The sequence below is a fragment of the Pelodiscus sinensis genome, chromosome 3, assembly GCF_049634645.1.
Source record: "Pelodiscus sinensis isolate JC-2024 chromosome 3, ASM4963464v1, whole genome shotgun sequence".
In the NCBI taxonomy this organism is placed as follows: domain Eukaryota; kingdom Metazoa; phylum Chordata; order Testudines; family Trionychidae; genus Pelodiscus; species Pelodiscus sinensis.
In genome coordinates, this window is record NC_134713.1 from 184702700 (window position 1) to 184721264 (window position 18565).

The window sequence follows — 18565 nt, forward strand, 5'->3', positions numbered from 1 at the left end:
GTGCTGACGGGTTGGTCTCACGGCGCCAAGGGTTGGCGCTACCGGACCAACCCAGCAGCACCCCAGCTGCTCTGCTGCAGGCGTCGCCGATTCAGCCGCTGCTGAAACTGACCAGCAGCGGCTGAATCGGGGACTCCTGGGGCAGAGCCGGACTATCAGAAGGGAGGGCTATGAGGGGGTCTGGGGTAGCATCCCCCCACCCCACCCCAGACCCGTCATAGCCCCCCCTTCTGATAGTCCATCATAGCTGATAATCCGGCACCCCCGGGTCCTAAAGGTGCCGGATTATCGGAAGTTTACTGTACATTAATTACCCCAAAGACTGTTCAGTTAAACTTGGTTTTTAGATCTGTAACACCATATAGATTAGAACTCTCTGGTTTGGCCCCCTCGGGGACCTGACCTGTTCTGAATGAGGGAGTTTACTGGACCAAGGGAGGTCAATTCTGGCCTCCTACTGCTGACCTGTACGCTCTTCCAGGGGGCCACTGGCTGTGCCCATAATCCTGGCAGGGCCAGTGGTCCAGGCCATGCCCCCAGCCATGCTCCCAGCCATCGGCCACTCTGCCACTGGGGCTTTCTGGTCCAGCAACATCCACAATCCTACTGGACCATGAATGTTGCCGAACCAGAGAGGGCCTACCTATAATGCTTGTTTGGACCAATTACTGAATTTTTAAAACATTTATTTATTCATCTATTTTACCATGTGTAATGGCTTCCCCCCCCCCCACAGGTATAATGGCTCTCTGCCGAATGGAGATAGAGGAAGAAGGAAAAGCAGATTTGCTTTATTTAAAAGACCCAAGGCAAATGGGGTGAAACCCAGCACGGTGCATATTGCCTGCACTCCTCAAGCAGCAAAGGTATGTTTGACAGCTTGTTAATTGTAGGCCAGATTCTGCTCTCTGACACCTCTGTAAATCAACAGAGGTCAGTGTAACTACCCAGATGTAAATGTGGTGGAGTAAGCATCCGACCAAGTGTGGGAAAGAGATTGGAGGAGTGTATCCCAGGCAATAGGTGCCTTTCATTTACTGGGGGGGAGGGGAAGAAACTATTTAGCCCAAACAAATCCAGTTCCCAGTCCTCACAACACAAATGGTTGTTAGTAAACATCTAAGAGTTAAACTGGTCACAAAACACTGTCTTTGGTTTTTCCCTCCAGAGCGTGCTACCAAGGTGTATTTCAGATTTTCTGTTTCTAGTTTCTAGAACTAGAGCTAGGTCTGAATTTCATGTGGAGCGCTACTTGCCATGCTCCCTCACTGGAACACACTTGCTACTCAGACTGCTGGTGGTAGAGGTCAGTCACAGATGGGGTAAGGGCTGAAAGGAGCTGGGGTTCTCAGTGTTGCAAGGGGGTTAAAATCAAGTTTAAGATACTCCGTAGGAGGGAGAGAGGGGAAGTTTTAAACCCAGGAAGGGGCACTGATGAAGCTTAAAACAAAAGATGTTTCTGATCAGAGCTGCTAACAGGATTGTTCACAGAATAATCCTTACTGTATCTGGGCTCTGTGCACACTTGCACTGGTGCCAGTCTTGCAGATGTGGAATATTTCCAGTGAGCAACCAAGTGCCCACAGCTCCTACTAAAGTCTGTGGGAACTGAGGATGCTCAGCAGTCTCTCAGGAGGTGTATGGCATGTTTCAGATTCACACCTCTGACTAAACACATTGAAGCCAATGCATTTACACTCATGTAATGGCTATAAGATCTGACTGAGCCAGCTATTTTGTGTAATTCCCTGAGCTAAAAGTTTATGAACTGGTTCTCCTTATTATCAGATCATTTAGAGAAGCTAAGGCCTCTTCTCACTTCAGAGAAGTATAAAAGAGAAGTTTGATTCTGATGCTGTAATTCATTTGATTGTGCTCACAGCTCTTACTGAGTTCATTAAAATACCTTTGAGCCTGAGAAATATTCAAAGCAGTCTGTGAAGACATACTTGTTCAGTAATAGACAACAAGCCATTATTTTTCTAGCCAAAAATGGCATAAACCTCAAAAAACCCCACAGCCCTGGCTGGAAAACTGAAAGTTCAATCTATTTTGCTAGTTTTCTTGCATCCGGTGTTGAGTAAATTTCCATTTCCTTTGTTTTGCTAGCAACACTTACTGCTTTCTGTCCAGGTAGCTTTCTAACCACCCCATGATCTCATAGTGACTGAAAGTTAAAATAAAATCCACTTTTTTCCCCCTTGCTGTTGCAAAAACTCAGAATGGGGAGGTTTTACCAGCATTACCTTCATATTTTTAGCTTTTGTCTTGCTTAATCACCTAGCCTCTTTTCTGTGTCTGACACTAGCCATGGCTAGTTGTCTGTCACAAAATGTTTCTTGTTGCATTGTAGTGACGGGGCCAGTTGGGTCTGTGTCTGGATCAGTCTTTCATTGTTTTTTTTAATTCCAGTGTCTGAACATCTTTCCATGTAATCCATAACACCGCAGTGGTACACCTTTAATGAATTTGTGTAGTCATCAAGCACAACAGAAGACTGTCTGTAATCCTAGACTATATGCTCAGTAGTGTTTGTGCTAGAGATGTAAAATCCTGTTTAATTGGCTTGTAATTGTAATAAGAAGCATGCACGGACTGCAGCTGTCAGCAGCCATTGAGGGAGGAGGGAATTAAACAGGGAAAGCACCTTTCACAGTTATCTTTTCATACACCCATAAAGGGAGGCTTCAGTCTGCTCCAGAGCTGTAGATCAGTGTTCCCTGTAAGCTGAGTGTTTGGGTGGCCACCTGGGAGAGAGTCAAATGCTGCCTAGCTGATTAGCAGAATACTCACAGCTGACATGTTTCTATTGGCAGTGCACATAACAATTTATTCCACACATGGATGGAAAAAAATAGAGGGAACATTGCAGTAGATGTTAGTGTCTTGTGTAGCCATGTCATGAGGATACAATTTACTGATGTCTCCTTTTGATTACTCCATGTTCTTGAGCAGGAGTTGGCAATAATTTTTGACTAGGGAAGTGGCCTTGGGCCACTGTGGAAGGGGCAGGGCGAGGACACTTCTGTGCTTCCCCCACCCACAGACCCTGATTGGCCTGGAGCTGGGGGAACATGCAGAGCCTTTACCCCTCCCCCTTCACCAGAGAGAACAGCCAACTGCTCTGAACAGCTGGCAGTTCCCTCTAGGTACCTGTGCCCCCGGCAGTGGGAGGAGACTTCACATGCTCCCCACTGCTGCCTCCACCTCAGTCAGCCCCTGGGGAAGGGGAGCTCATGAAGTCTCTCACTCTCTAGCCCCACTTGCAAGGGAGCACCATGCTTAGTCTGCTTGTCCATTTCAATGGCGGAACGCCAGGTGGCACTTCTGCCTTTGAAATGTAGCAACATTTCAAAGCAGAAGCTCCTTTATCAACTAATCGAATAGTTGATTAATCAAATTTTAACATCCCTAATTTAAGAAGTTTTAATTTGTTTGGGGGCCTAATTCAGCTCTCATGTGTTTAGTCTGTTCTGTGAGCAGTGCAGATGCTTACCGTGCTCTACTCAGATTCTTTTTAGGGTGTCAGGTGTGGAAAACCTGGGTGGGCTTGTTTTTTTTAACCAAGACGTCCTTGATACCTCTTTAGCAAATCTAGAGGTTTTACATTTTTAAAAGTCAGGCAATTAAATTAAGATTCGGGTGGTGTACTTTGTGTCATGTTTAAAATAGGCATCTATGTAAAGCTAAGCCTCATAAAGGATTGCAAGAAAAAAGGCACAAAATTAACTTAAAAAATAACACAAGCATTGACTTTGTCAGTCTAACTACTGTAACTGTTCTGTCTTTAACGTGACCATTCTTTGTCAATTAACTAGTATTTGTGATGCTTAATTTTTTAATTTTTATTATATTTTAATTTTCTATAGGCAATAAGCAACAAGGATCAACATAGCATATCATATACCTTGTCTCGGGCCCAGACGGTGGTGGTTGAATATACACATGATAGCAACACTGATATGTTTCAGGTATGTAAAGAACATGCAGTATATATTTTTCTATTTTAAAAAAATAACATAGGGCCCCCTTTCACTCAATGTTTTCAGTGTTTGAAGTAGGGATGTTAAGGACTAGTTGACTAGCAAATGCTTATCAGATAGTAAACTAATCACTCCTCCCCCTCCCCCCTTTGCTGCCTGTATCAGAGGCAGCAAGGGCAGGAGGACTGGGGGTACTTCAAAGCAGCAGAGCTGCACAGAGCCCAGGGTCCCGAGCTCCGTGCCGCACTGCCCCTTTGAAACGCTGCCGCGGTGTTTCAAAGGGGCAGCACTGCCCATTGACTAATCGAATAGCTGATGCAAAAATGCATCGACTATTTGATTAGTGAATTACTCAATACTTAACATCCTTAGTTTGAAGGTAAAACGTGTTTGGGATTAATCCATCAGGACAAGGAACAGGGTTCTAGTCTTCATTCTGCCAGAGACATCCTTTGTGGCTGTGACCAAGTCACTTAACTGTCTGTCTCCAGCCTCCTCCTATAAATGGAGAGTGAGGAATAACTATCTCACTGCGGGAGCTTGAAGCTAAGTTTGTGCTTACAAAATTCTTTTGAGAATTAACCACTAGTAAGTGCCATGAAATGGAAGTGTGCATTCTAATCCTGGCTTGCAATCCCTTCCATCATAGTGCTGTCCACAGAGTTAATAAGCACCCTCTTCTCCATTATCCAAATCATTACTGAAAATATTAGTGTGGGACCTCATTAGATGCATCTCCCAGTTTGACAGTGACACATTGATAATTACTCTGAGCGTGTTTTTCAACCCCTTAGCTTATAGTAACTTCACCTCCTCTACACATCCCTAATTTGCTTATGGGTATCTCATTTGTGGCTATAAAAAGTCTTACTGAAATCAAGGTCTATCATGTTTACTCCTCCTCCTACCCATTAGGCCAGTAACCCTGTCAGTGAAGGAAATTAGGTCAGTTTGACATGATTTTTTTTCTTGACAAATCTGTTAACTTTCACATATCACCCTATGAGCCTCAGGTTGCTTATAAATTGATCAATAATGTGTGTCTTTCTCTGGTACTGAAGTTAGTCTGACTGGTCTGTAATTCCCTTGGTCCTCTAAAGAGGGAACAAATAAGCTATGTTTGTAAAAATGTTCTTCAGACAGCTGCAGTGTCAATGCTTTTTTTAAATCACACATGCCAGTCCATGTGAACTGATTGATTATCCTTCCTAGAAAGCAGAGTACATGCAAAAGAAGAAATACCCACATCCAATGTTCCCTCTAATCTTTTCCATCCATGTGTGGAATAAATTACATGCACCGAGGCATGTACTGATGTGTAACACCAGGAGAAACAAAGATCTAGCTCTGGGTGCTCTGCTAATCAGTTGGGCAGCACTGGAATCTTTCTAAGCAGCTGCACAAATGCGCAGTTTACAGGGAACATTGCCCCTCTCCCACCAAAAAATACCCCAATTGCTTAGTCTCCTTTTTCTGCTTTTGCAATGTCCTCAGTAATTGAGATATAGTACAATATACTACATCATGAACATTAGGGAAAGGGTTGTCAATTCCATAAATGGCTATGATATTGCAGAGCTCAGGCAGCAAGCTGTTGAATTCAGTAGCACCCCAGTCATTTAGATCTGCTATCTGAATGTCTTGGCTGGAATGAGATAAAAACATTCCCTTTTACTCAAGTACTGTGATAAATCCAACTGACAAGGCAGTCAGATTTTATGCATCCCCACTGTAGTGAAGCGTGTTGAGTGAGTCTTCACTGAAGGCAGAATTCAGCCAGTTCTTCGCAATCAGAGGGAGAACTACCTTGTCAGCAAATACGCTGGCAGTAGCTGCTGCCTCCATCCCAAGAAGCCTAGTGGTATGACTGTCTGCTCAAGAGTGCTTTGTTTGAGCTCATTGCTATTTTTTCAGTGTTCCATTGTGGTAATACAAGCTTCTTGTACTCTGTCTCTCCTGACAAGCAGGGCCATCTTTTCCAGTGCCCCATCAGAAGAGGAGGGCTGGCTAATATGTCCCAGGCTTGGAACATGTGCTGGGTACATGAAGCCCCTCGTGGCTTTACAGGCAGTCCCCGACTTACGCGGATCCGACTTACGTCGGATCCGCACTTACGAACGGAGCTTTCTCGCCCCGGAAGTCGGGGCGAGAAAGCCCCGTTCGTAAGCTGCTCTGGTGCCCCTGGTCTGCTGGAGACCGTCTCCAGCAGACCAGGGGCACCGGGCGGGTTCCCGCGCTTCTGAGGCTTTGCCAGAGCAAAGCCTCGGAAGCGCGGAACCGCTGCTGCTGCCACTTGGGTGCCGGTGCCTGTGGTCTGCTGGGGACCGTCCCCAGCAGACCACAGGCACCGGGACCCAAGCAGCAGCAGCGGGCGGGTTCCTGCGCTTCTGAGGCTTTGCCAGAGCAAAGCCTCAGAAGCGCGGGAACCCCCGCTGCTGCCGCATGAGACCCGGTGCCTGTGGTCTGCTGGGGACGGTCCCCAGCAGACCACAGGCACCCGGACTGAAGCCGCAGCCGCGGGGGGGTCCCGCGCCTCTGAGGCTTTGCCAGAGCAAAGCCTCAGAGGCGTGGGGAACCGCCGCTGCTGCCGCTTCAGTCAAAGCGGCAGCAGCGGCGGTTCCCCGCGCCTCTGAGGCTTTGCTCTGGCAAAGCCTCAGAGGCGCGGGACCCCCCCGCGGCTGCGGCTTCAGTCAGGGTGCCTGTGGTCTACTGGGGACCGTCCCCAGCAGACCACAGGCACCCAGACTGGAGCGGCAGCAGCGGCGGTTCCCCGCGCCTCTGAGGCTTTGCTCTGGCAAAGCCTCAGAGGCGCGGGACCCTCCCGCGGCTGCGGCTTCAGTCAGGGTGCCTGTGGTCTGCTGGGGACGGTCCCCAGCAGACCACAGGCACCCTGACTGAAGCCGCAGCCGCGGGGGGTCCCGCGCCTCAGAGGCTTTGCCAGAGCAAAGCCTCAGAGGCGCGGCACCCCGCTGCCGCTGCGGCTCTGCTCCCCGTGTCCCTGGTCTGCTGGGGGGGGGGGGGGGGGACGCAGCTAGTGTGCTCCCCCCCCCCCCAGCAGACCAGGCTTTTGTTTTGGACTCTGGGGCAGAGCAGCTGGGGCGCTGCCGATTGGTCCTGCAGCGCCCGTGGGCACTACTGGACCAACCCGGCAGCACCCCAGCTGCTCTGCCCCAGGTCCTGATTCAGCCGCTGCTGGTCAGTTTCAGCAGCGGCTGAATCAGGACGTCTGGGGCAGAGCAGATGGGGTGCTGCTGGGTTGGTCCAGTAGCACCCCAGCTGCTCTGCCCCAGGTGTCCCCAAGTCAGCTTCTGCTGAAACTGACCAGCGCTGACTACAGGAAGCCCCAGGCAGAGTTGCTCTGCCCCGGGCTTCCTGGAATCAGCTGCTGATCAGTTTCAGCAGCAGCTGACTTGGGGACGCCTGGGGTTCTTAAGTTGATTCTGTATGTAAGTCAGAACTGGCGGTCAGTTTCAGCAGTGTCTGAATCTGGACGCCAGTTCCGACTTACATACAGATTCAACTTAAGAACAAACCTACAGTCCCTATCTTGTACGTAACCCGGGGACTGCCTGTATTTTTCTTCCATGAATAAAGAGATCATTTTCTTGCTATTTTGACAGCCCCAGATCAGCAGCTGTGGGCTTACATACTGGGGCTTATCTTTCTGATTAAACTGCTTCTGGAGGAAGTCCTGTCACATCTTACTTCACCACAGTTTTGAACTGCTTCTCTGCCTTGTGAATCAACCAAATTTTAGAGGTCATCGAGGAACTTTACAGGGGACCACCTCCAACAAAAAAATGACATGCTCCCACGAGGGATGTAAGCGACTAGTCGATTATCGGATAAGCATAAGCTTATTAGATAGTTGACTAGTGATGCAACTAGTAGCTTCCCCTCCTTTGCTGCCTCAGTTCTATCAGAGAGGCAGCAATGGGGGTGAGCAGGAGCTGGTACTGGGGGAGTAGACTTAAAAGCCAGTTCCTCCCAGTACCATCTCTGCGGGGGGCAGCAGAGGTAGAGGCACAGCTGAAACAGCGTGAACAGGGACTGAAGCAGTCTCCACTTGCACTGCTCTGCTGCAATTCTGCTTTTGAAATGGGCTCTTGCTACAGTTCAGTGGTGGAGGTGCCCTTATAGACTAATCGACTAGTAGATGGAAATCCCATCGACTATTCAATTAGTTAATCTAAATTTAACATCCCTATGACCCACACACCTGAAGAAAAAAATCAGGAAACGTACCTGAAGATTGTGCAGGAAACCCAAAACAATGAAGAAGAAAAATAACAGCCATGAAACACTGAAACAAAAAGTGGAAAAAACTACACACACGCGCACACACACCAGGTCCTGCCACTTGGATACTACACAACTTAGCAGCCTTATCCTATCAAGACTCTGCCTAACTGGAATTCAAATATCATACTCTCCAGTGGACTGATGATGATGGGCAATCGTTTTTGTTGCTGAGTATGATCATCCTCTGTGGGAGTTGTGGACCTTCCGATGGCTGATCCTTGAACCACAAAGTCCATTACAATGAGGACAGATGTTTCCAGGTACAGCAGGAGGCTGCGTACCATGACTAGAAGCCAGTCTCCCCTTCTTCCTGCACCTCTTCTCCTCCTCAGCATGTCAGTGGGCAAATTCAAAATGCAGGGAGCCATTTTGTAGGACTTCTCTCCATTGTGAGTGATGCTGGGCAGTGTCTCACGAGTGTCAAAGTCAATGTTCTTTAAGTCAACCTTTAGCAAGTCCTTCTGTTGCTTCCGTTGTCTTCCTACATTACGAGATCCTTCTTTCAGTCGAGAAAACAGGACCTGTTTTGGGAGGCGATGGTTTAGCATCAGAACCACATGACTAGTCCAGTGAAGTTGCTGATGGATGATTATTGCCTCGAGACTGGTGGTGTTTACCTCTTCCAGAACACCGATGTTAATGCGCACGTCTTCCCATTTGATCTTCAAGATCTTGCAGAGGCAGCATTGGTGATACCTCTCAAGGACTTTCAAGTGATGTCTGTTGGTTGTCCAGGTTTCAGACCCATGCAATAGTGTTGGGAGAATGATGGCTTGATAGACAAGAAGCTTGGTGTCTGTTCAAATTTCGTGATCTTCAAAAACCCTGTGCTGTAAACGAGTAAAGGCTGCACTAGCACAGCTCAGAGGATGTTGGATTCCTACATCAATATCTGCCTTGGATTAAAAATAACTTCAAGTAGAGAAAATGATCAACATTCTCTAGTGCCTCTCCATTGATTTTAATTGATGGGGCACATGGTATCTCCTTTGGATGAGGGCTGATGGAGCACTTCAGTTTTCTTGATGTTGAGGGTTGAGACCAAGTCCCGCATAAGTATCAGCAAACCTATTCAAAATAGTTTGAAGATCTTTCTCGAATAGGCGCAAACTGCATTGTCATCAGCATACTGAAGTTCCAGGATTGATGTGGTGGAAATCATACTCTTAGCTTTCAGCCTGCTAAACCTAAACAGCTTTCCACCTGCCCTGTAGATGATTTCAACGCCAGCTGGGAGCGTCCCAGAAATTAAGTAAATGACAGCAATAAAGACTACAAACATGGTTGAGGGCCATGATATAGCCCTGTTTGACTCCTGCTTGTACTTTGAAAGGTTTACTCTGGAAGCCAGTGCTGCTCAGAATAGTCACTTTCATGATGTCATGAAGCAACTTTAGAACATTGATGTATTTATCAGGACATCCAATCTTTGAAAGTACCATCCAAAGGGCATGGAAATTCACTGAGTCTAAGGCTTTAGTTAGATCAATAAAAGCCATGTGCAGTGGTTGGTTTTGCTTCTGGCATTTTTCTTGCAGCTGTCATTCACTGAAGATCATATCTGCAGTTCTGCAACATGGTTGGAAGCCACTCTGTGACTCGGAATAATTTCTTCTGACAGGGGCAGAACTTTGCTTGCAACAGCAAGGAGAGAGATACCATGATAGTTTCCACAATCTGTTACCCTCTTTAAGAAAGGGGATATAGCAATCAAGGCATCCCTCATTTTACTGGGTATCTCCTCCTTTATCCAGATTTTAAGGATAAGCAGCCTAAGATGCTGAATTAACTCTGGTCCTCCATCTTCAAAGATTTCAGCGGAGATCCCATCTGGACCTTGTTCATCTGCTTGATGTCATCGTATATTGGGAGGGTCTCCGAGCTCATCCCTAGGTCAATGGGGAATTTGCTCAAGAACTTCATCTGCAACCATGGAGTTAAAATTAAGAAGATCTTCAAAATGTTCTTTCCAGTGAAAATTAAAGGTTTCATTGGAACCATGCTTTTGAAGGACATTCTTAGAGAAAAGGTGGTTCATGCCATGACAAGCTGGCCCATAAACAACCTTAATGAAATTAAAAAAACTATGTGAATTATGGGTGTTCTCAAAATGTTGGAGGTCTTGCGCTTTCTTAGTCCACCATTTGTTCTTGAGTTCTGTGGCTTTACTTTGGACTTCTGCCCTCGCCTTAGCATGGGCTTCTCTCTTTGTATTGCAATTTATATCATTCTGTCAAGCACAAAATGCCATTCTCTTCTCATTGAGGAGTAGTTTGATTTCGATGACATTCTCATTGAACCTGTCCAATAGACTAAACTGCCCCACTACAGGACGCGATGCCACACTAATGTAGACATCTAGAATTCCTCTGACTGTAGGAATTACTTCACAATGAAGAGGACACCACACCCAAGCAGCATTCACTGTAAGCTAAACGCCTGGGTGGCCATGCAGGAAAGATTCAGATGCCATCTAGAGTGCCCACAGCCGTCACCATGTGTTTCTACTGGTGGTGCACCTAACAAAACTTATTCTGCGCATGGAAAAAATTGAAGGAACACAAGTAGCATGTCCCCATCAAATAAGAAAAAGATGTAACATGACTGGATGTCTCCCATCAGTGGAAACCACACAGTAAATCATTAGATTTGTTGCTTCAGGAAAAATGAACTCTGAAATAATCAAGAAATCTTATTGTCCACTCAAATCTTTCTACCATTGAGAGGATAGTTACAGTTTCTGAAATCCCAACCACCAGGAAGTGATCAAACCTGCAGACAATTGAAGTCTTTAATTGTCTGCTATATAAATTATGCACAGTGGAATCTAAACTCTGAAAGCCCCATTATGCATACAAAGGGGTGGGTGGAGTGCTGCATAGGATGGAATGCTGTACTTTCCTTTCTATCTCTTGAACTTTGGAAAACACAAGCAAGATAGAAGCCATCGTTGGTATCTATCATAGAGATAGAAGGGACCAGGCAGTTGCAAAGTGAAAACATTAGTTCTTCAACCAAGAATGGGTTAAAATCTCTGGAAACTGAATATGAGAAGCCTTCTTAGGCAAGTATCAGAGGGGTAGCCATGTTAGTCTGAATCTGCAAAAGCAGCAAGGAGTCCTGTGGCACCTTTCTGATGAAGTGGGTCTTTGCCCACGAAAGCTTATGCTCCGATAAATCTGTTAGTCTATAAGGTGCCACAGGACTCCTCCCTGTTTGGGCAAAGATCTTTTACTTAGGTAAACCAGAAAAACCAGCCCTGTTTGCTTCTGTGGACGGTCCTGTTTGATAGAAAGTTAGCCACAATCCCAACATTCTCTTTCTAGAACACTGCCAAAATAGCAGTAATTTTCTGGACACCATCAACTTCAGCAATGGAATACCACAAATTACTATATATTGTTCAAGAAACCCCTGGATCACCACACTTACCTTCATGGGTCCAGCAGCCATTTCAGACAGATTAAGAAATCTGTCTACAGCCAAGCATTCAGATACCACAGGGCTTACTACTCCAGAGTCTGGGATGCTCACCTAAACACGCGTGAAACCTTCACATAACAAGGATACTCAGCGGGAAAAGTAGATTGTGTCATGGAGATAGCCACCCCAAATACTCTTGGAGAGCCTGCTTCAATATAATTTAGGGAAGGGAGAGAACCACTAACCACATACCCCTGGCTGTCCCTGGAAAACTCACACTACTATGCATATGGAGAATCATCAAATAGTTACAACCCACATTTGATGGGGGGCCACATCCTAATGAAATCTTTCCCAAACTCCCCTTCTTGCCCTCAAACAACATTACAGTTTTGTCTTGCTCATCTAGTAGTTAGCTCCCCACCAATTAGGACACACCAACTCAAAGCAGCAACAGATGCAAACCTGCAGCGATAGCTTCACTGCTGCAATGATTAATACCACACATAATACTCCTGTTTTAAGATTCATGAGTTCTATACATCCTTATCACAATCTGTGATATACCTCATCCACAGCATCAAATGCTCCATCAGCTATTGTGTGTGTAAAATCAATCTCAGTATTCTCAAGTGAACTCCCACTGAAAAATAAGACAAACACCATATCACCTGCAGACACGCACTTTATGAAGAGTGATCGTTTCTTATCTGTCCATCAGTCCTTGTCCTCAAAGGAAACCTTCTAAAGCAGCGGTTCCCAAACTTTTCCAGATAGGGATCCATTTTGACAAGTCAGGAAGACTTGGTGACCCAAGGCAATTAAAAAATGTGGGGAGGAGAGTGCAGAGCCATCTGGGGAGACACTTGGCAACCCTTTTGAAATTTAATGGCGACCTATATTTGGGTCCCGACCCATAGGTTGGGAAACCCTGTTCTAAAGGTAAGCTTGGAGATTTAAATTCATAACTCTGCTAGACAAAAATCTATGGACTCTGAGACACCGGTTTACAACAACTTACAATACATCCCACTGCCTTCCAACTCTCTTATATGTGAATCCATTATGCTTAATAATCTGTCTCAATTCATATTTGAGTTAAACACTTTTGTTACTTTCCCTTGACCTGAAGAGTTGTTCTGTGATGCTCAGAATCTTGTAGTCTGCAGCAACAGATGCTGGTCCAGTAGAAGATATTAGCTCGTGTCTTGGTCCCACTGTGAGACAATATGTTTATAATAATGCTGCAGCCAAATTAGAGGTAGAATAACTTAATCAGTTCAGATGGGATTAGGGTCTCAGGTGGTAAAATGCCTTTAACTGAAAGGTCAGGATTTATTTTTGACCACTTTAAAAAGTTTGGTTTCAATATTTTCTGCTGACGCTTCTAAGTCATGTGTGTTCTTCCCTCCTTAGATTGGTCGGTCAACAGAGAGCCCTATAGATTTTGTAGTGACGGATACGGTTCCTGGAAGTCAGAGTAATTCAGATACACAGTCTGTACAGAGCACTATATCGAGATTTGCTTGCAGAATCATATGTGAACGGAACCCTCCTTTTACAGCAAGAATATATGCTGCAGGATTTGATTCCTCGAAAAACATTTTTCTTGGGGTAAAAAAACCACTTTCTTTCCAGCTTAATGCAAACTTGTATTTAAACTAGTTTATATCTCAGAATTACAGATGAATGGAACTTCTGTCATTGTCATTCCTCATAGGAAAAAGCTGCCAAGTGGAAGACATCAGATGGACAGATGGATGGATTAACCACAAATGGAGTTCTTGTCATGCATCCACGCAATGGTTTTACTGAAGACTCCAAACCAGGAGTGTGGAGGGAGATATCTGTGTGTGGGAATGTATTCAGCCTCCGTGAAACCAGATCAGCTCAGCAGAGGGGGAAAATGGTAAGTGTACATGCTGCATATTTGATACAGATACTGTTTAAGGCTGTAACCAGGGCTACGTTGACTTATATGCTTAATTGAGTTAAACCGTGTAGTGCCTTGCTCTGCACTTAGTCACATTAATTTTAGTGGGCGTTCATGGAGTAAGATGCCATTGAACCTAAATAAGACTGGTGGAATTTAGCCCTAAATTACTCATTTTATTGCTTGTCTACACTGCTGTGCTAAATTTAGTGGTTCTAGCATGTTGGTCTGTAAGCAGTGGAAGCTTTGCTACAGCACAATATGGGCTTTTGACAAAAAAAAGGAAATGATTTTTCTATCCCTCCCTTATAGGCATATTTCCTCAATGTTTTCTCATTGGAAGGTGGGGGATGGGCACAGTTCTTTGGATGCTACAGAATTTAATGTAAACCATGCTCTAGAAAAAATGTTGGGACCTAAAACCAGACTTGTCCCTGCCTTTTTTTCCCCTTAAGTTAAACATCTGATTTAAATTTATTAAGTTGTGATGCATTTGTTTAGGAAGGATGGTATGTGCTGTTTACAGTATGTGTGTTTGCATATATTACCATACATTAGTCTTAAGTTAGGAGTGAACTATCACTATTAGCTGGGTGCAGGATCAAGAAGGAATAGGATTAGGCATATGGGTACTTAGTTAAAGGATCTGACTTTTAAAAAGTTCTGAGTAGCCACCCTCTCAATATCAAGCTCTTACAGGTGTCTCAGATTGAGCACCCAAAATCCTTGCTAGTTAAAACTCTTTGCCAGAACTTCCTAGTCAATTTAACTGCGAAACATTACTATAGATGTGAAGAACAGTTGAGCAACTTTGTGATATGTATGCATTTCCATCCCAGGTTGAGAATGAAACTAACCAACTCCAAGATGGATCATTAATTGATTTGTGTGGAGCAACGTTGCTGTGGCGTACTGCAGAAGGACTTTCACGCACTCCTACAGTGAAGCACTTGGAAGCTCTAAGACAGGAAATAAATGCTGCCAGGCCTCAGTGCCCTGTAGGGTTTAACACATTAGCATTTCCTAGCATGAAGAGGAAAGATGTTGTAGATGAAAAGCAACCATGGGTGTATCTGAACTGTGGCCATGTACATGGCTATCACAACTGGGGAAACAAAGAGGAAAGAGACGGAAAGGATCGAGAATGTCCCATGTGCCGCTCTGTTGGGCCCTATGTGCCTCTCTGGCTTGGATGTGAAGCTGGATTTTATGTAGATGCAGGACCTCCAACTCATGCATTCAGCCCATGTGGACATGTGTGCTCAGAAAAAACAACTGCATATTGGTCCCAAATTCCTCTTCCTCATGGTACTCACACTTTTCATGCAGCTTGTCCATTCTGTGCACATCAGCTGGCTGGTGAACAGGGTTACATCAGACTTATTTTCCAAGGACCTCTTGACTAATACACATGTCATAAAGAACTTCATTAAACTTGTAAGCTAAGCAATTCTTATTTTAAACAAACTGTCTATTTGATATTCTCTGGGCTTTGGACAGTTTGCATTAAATTGAAGATTTTTGTTGTTGTTGTTTGTTACAGTACCTAAATTCCTTTCTAGATGCATAAAAGCCTGGAAACAAGATTATGGGGAGGAAAGGGAAAGTTCCTGACTGTAGTGTTTGCTTTGGAGCAGGGAAGGGAATTGTGCATAGTGAAATTCAATGCCTTCAGTTTAATGTTTTTGAATGACATGCCCTTAGTGTTTAAAAGTTGGGGATTTTTTTGTATAACTGAGGGTAGATATGGTCAGTTCAAAGGACATTAGTTTACAGCTTGGATGCAAACATTGTAAAATATAACAACATGTATATTAACTTTTTCTATTTATCTTTATTATTGAAATTATCTTATTGCGTTTTGATAGAGAAGAAGCATGGTGTAGTAGTGTGTTAAATCCATTGACTGGATGCATAGAATAGTTTTTGATGGGGAAGGTTAGAAAGAAAACTGTAGAAATACCTTTTTAAAATCTAGAATACTATTGAGTTCTTAGAGTAGCTAAATACTTTTTAAACAAAATTACTGCAAACTACATTGTTGTAAAAATATGCTTTAACCTCACAAATGGTAATTATGATGGACTTCTTAAAATGATCATTGGATAGGACTATAATAGAACTGTTCACAGGAAAACATTTATCCAATTCTTTGAATATGCAATTTAAGGATTTTTCACCCTCTGTTAGTTAATCTTTTATTTACCATGAGCAACATTTGAGGTTTGTTTAAACAATGAAAAATGGATAATCAAGACTCACCTGTTCTTCACTGTTAACAAAAAAAGCTGTGAATTAGCCAGAAATCTGATGGTTCAATTATTAATTCTGCTTTAATCTAAGCCTTTGAAAATGTATATGTTGGAGGAGTAGGTGACATAATGGCTTCATTCACTTGCCTTTCAGCTTCACAGAGCTGGGTACAAATATGCATTTAGTGGCAAGTGAAGACATTGCAGTCTTGGAGCCAATAGATGTTTGCCCACATAACAGAACAATCATGTAACTTGGCACAGTTGGCAGTCCATGTGCAGGAAAAGATCTGCTTAAGGATTTAATTGTATTTGTAGGGTTTGAGATGGAGGAAACTTGCATAATGACTATTCACACCATGGCTGGTTTTAAGTCAGTTTTTAGTCTCACTTTCAATATACCTCTGCTTTCTTTGCCCCTCCCCCTCCCAATCCCTTACCAGAAAAGACCAATGTGTTACATGGAACTTGATGCTAATCCACCATGTTTTGTGGCAGAGGTTCAAATGATCCTTTTAGGATAGAGGTAAGCTTTTTTTAACTAGCTTTTTAAATTGGTTTCTCTATTTTGCATTGGAAATATGTACTGTATAAACTGATAGTAGCAAATCCCTGTACTCTGTAGCATAGCTTTAATTTATCCCACCACAAAGCTGGTCTGGACTTTTCTTGGTTAAAAACAAGCTGAATTGTGTTTAGAAGTCATGAATTATTTACTTCAGCTGTCAAGAATTGTTTCACCATTCTAAAAAAAATATAATATATATATATTGTTTGGTTCACTCAGGAAATGTCAGGAAACCTTGTATTATAAGTTCAATTACTTGTCATGTATAAAGTAACTGCTGTTACTACATTTCAAAAATATAATTTTTTGACATTTTTCAGGTTGTCATGCATTAATGAGACTTATGCAACAAGGAATCCATGTATTGTAATTGTTCTAATCATTTATATTCAGGCTATATATACTGTAGTTTAATTTTTATTTTGAAATTAATTTATTCAAGTTATGTGAGTAAACTTTTTTCCAAAAATAGAAATTAGAGTTGCTTATTGCTGTATTGGGCATCTTTCTGCTAATATGGAAAATTATGGTAATTATGGTATTTTCTGAACAGTCATTTTCAAGTATCTGCTTCACTTTAAGCATGTTTGTGCTCTCAGAATCTGAAATCTGCTGAGAATCAGGGATTTAACATTTGATATTCATGATGTGGGTCCCCCTCCAGATTTTTGGGAAGAAAGGGAAAGAGCGATGCTTACTTATCACTAGGGATGTGAAGGTTTAACCCAGTAAGCCTCACCCTTTCCAGGTCATTGTACCCCATTTCAGGTGTTTGGGGTTTTTTGTCTTGTGTACTCCACAAGTTTCCCTCACTTAACTACTTGCTTACAAAAGCAGACCTAAAAATACAGAAGTCACAGCATGCCATTACTGAAAAGTTGCTTGCTTTTTCATGTTTACCATAGAATTATACAATCAATTGGATCACAAATTTCAGTGTTTAGCGTGTGTGTGTGTGTGTGTGTGTGTGTGTATGTATAGAGAGAGCAATATAAGCAAATCATTGTATAAGGTATCAGAGGGGTAACCATGTTAGTCTGTAAATTTAAAAACAAGTAGTCCTTTAGCACCTTAGAGACTAACAAATATATAGGCTCAAGAATGTTGAGTGAAACCCACTTCAGGAAAGCTCATGATCCTATATATTTTTGTTAGCCTCTAAGGTGCCACAGGGCTACTCTGTTGTTTTTAAAGATATTTTATGGAATTCTAGTCTGTACTGACTTTGCTAATGCTTCTTATATAACCTGTTGTAAAACTAAGTAGACCTCTAGATGAGTTGATGTACCCCAGTTGAGAACCACTGGTGTAGATGTCCAGAAATATTCTCTAAGTAAAGGGTAGCACAAGTAGAAAGAAGCATTGGAAACCCACGGCAGGCGGGCCTGGGACTGCTCTTAAAGATCATGTTCTTGCACTGGAACAAAGATCATGTTCTTGCACCTTGGATTGAATATAAATATTTTGGCCTGGAAAATGTGCCTGAGTAAGGCCTGCATAAGAACAGCAGCAGCCCCCTCCAACTGCCTTGTGTTGCCTAGTGAGACCCATGAGGTTACATGCAAAGACTAGAGAACAGAAAGTGAGTCTGTAGCTGGTTTGCACAGAGCTGCTGTGCTTTGTGAGATCCATGTGATGTTTTTAGGCAGATTAACAAGCTAATTTGCTGTTGATCACATATCAGTTTATATTCTATGGATTGAATATAGTTAGAGTTGCCAGATGGTTTAACCCAAAATACCGAACCTCCCCCCCCCCCAAAAAAAAAACAGGGAAAAAAATCGGGGGGGGAGAGACCAAAGTTGTTGAGCAAAAAAAAAAGGACCCTGAGTTAGCTAAAAAATTAAAAACCAGCATGGCCCCTTCAAGAAAGACTTTTTGGACCTAACAGACTGCCGGCAACTGTCCGCCATCTTGTCTTCCTTTTCCGGGCCAGACAGGCCCCCCTGTGGAACCAGATAAGCAGCTGGTATTTTTACCCCGGGAAGAAATCAGAGAATACTGGACACTTTAGGTGCCCGGTATTTTCTGATTAATTTTTTTTACCGGACTGTCCGGGTCAATATCGGATACCTGGCAACCCTAAATATAGTCCTGTGTTTCC

The 18565-nt window shown here is 43.7% G+C and overlaps 1 protein-coding gene across 1 annotated transcript in view; it reads left to right on the forward strand.

Moving 5' to 3' along the window:
- The window catches only part of PELI1 (pellino E3 ubiquitin protein ligase 1), a 61643-nt gene extending 44707 nt beyond the window's left edge, over positions 1-16936 (forward strand). The window contains exons 3-7 of the mRNA XM_075925588.1: positions 737-866; positions 3870-3971; positions 13125-13322; positions 13429-13617; positions 14481-16936. Of these exons, the coding sequence (XP_075781703.1) occupies positions 737-866; positions 3870-3971; positions 13125-13322; positions 13429-13617; positions 14481-15047 (1186 nt within the window). The 3' untranslated portion in view covers positions 15048-16936. The remainder of the gene's footprint in view (positions 1-736; positions 867-3869; positions 3972-13124; positions 13323-13428; positions 13618-14480) is intronic.
- The last annotated feature ends 1629 nt before the right edge of the window (positions 16937-18565 follow it).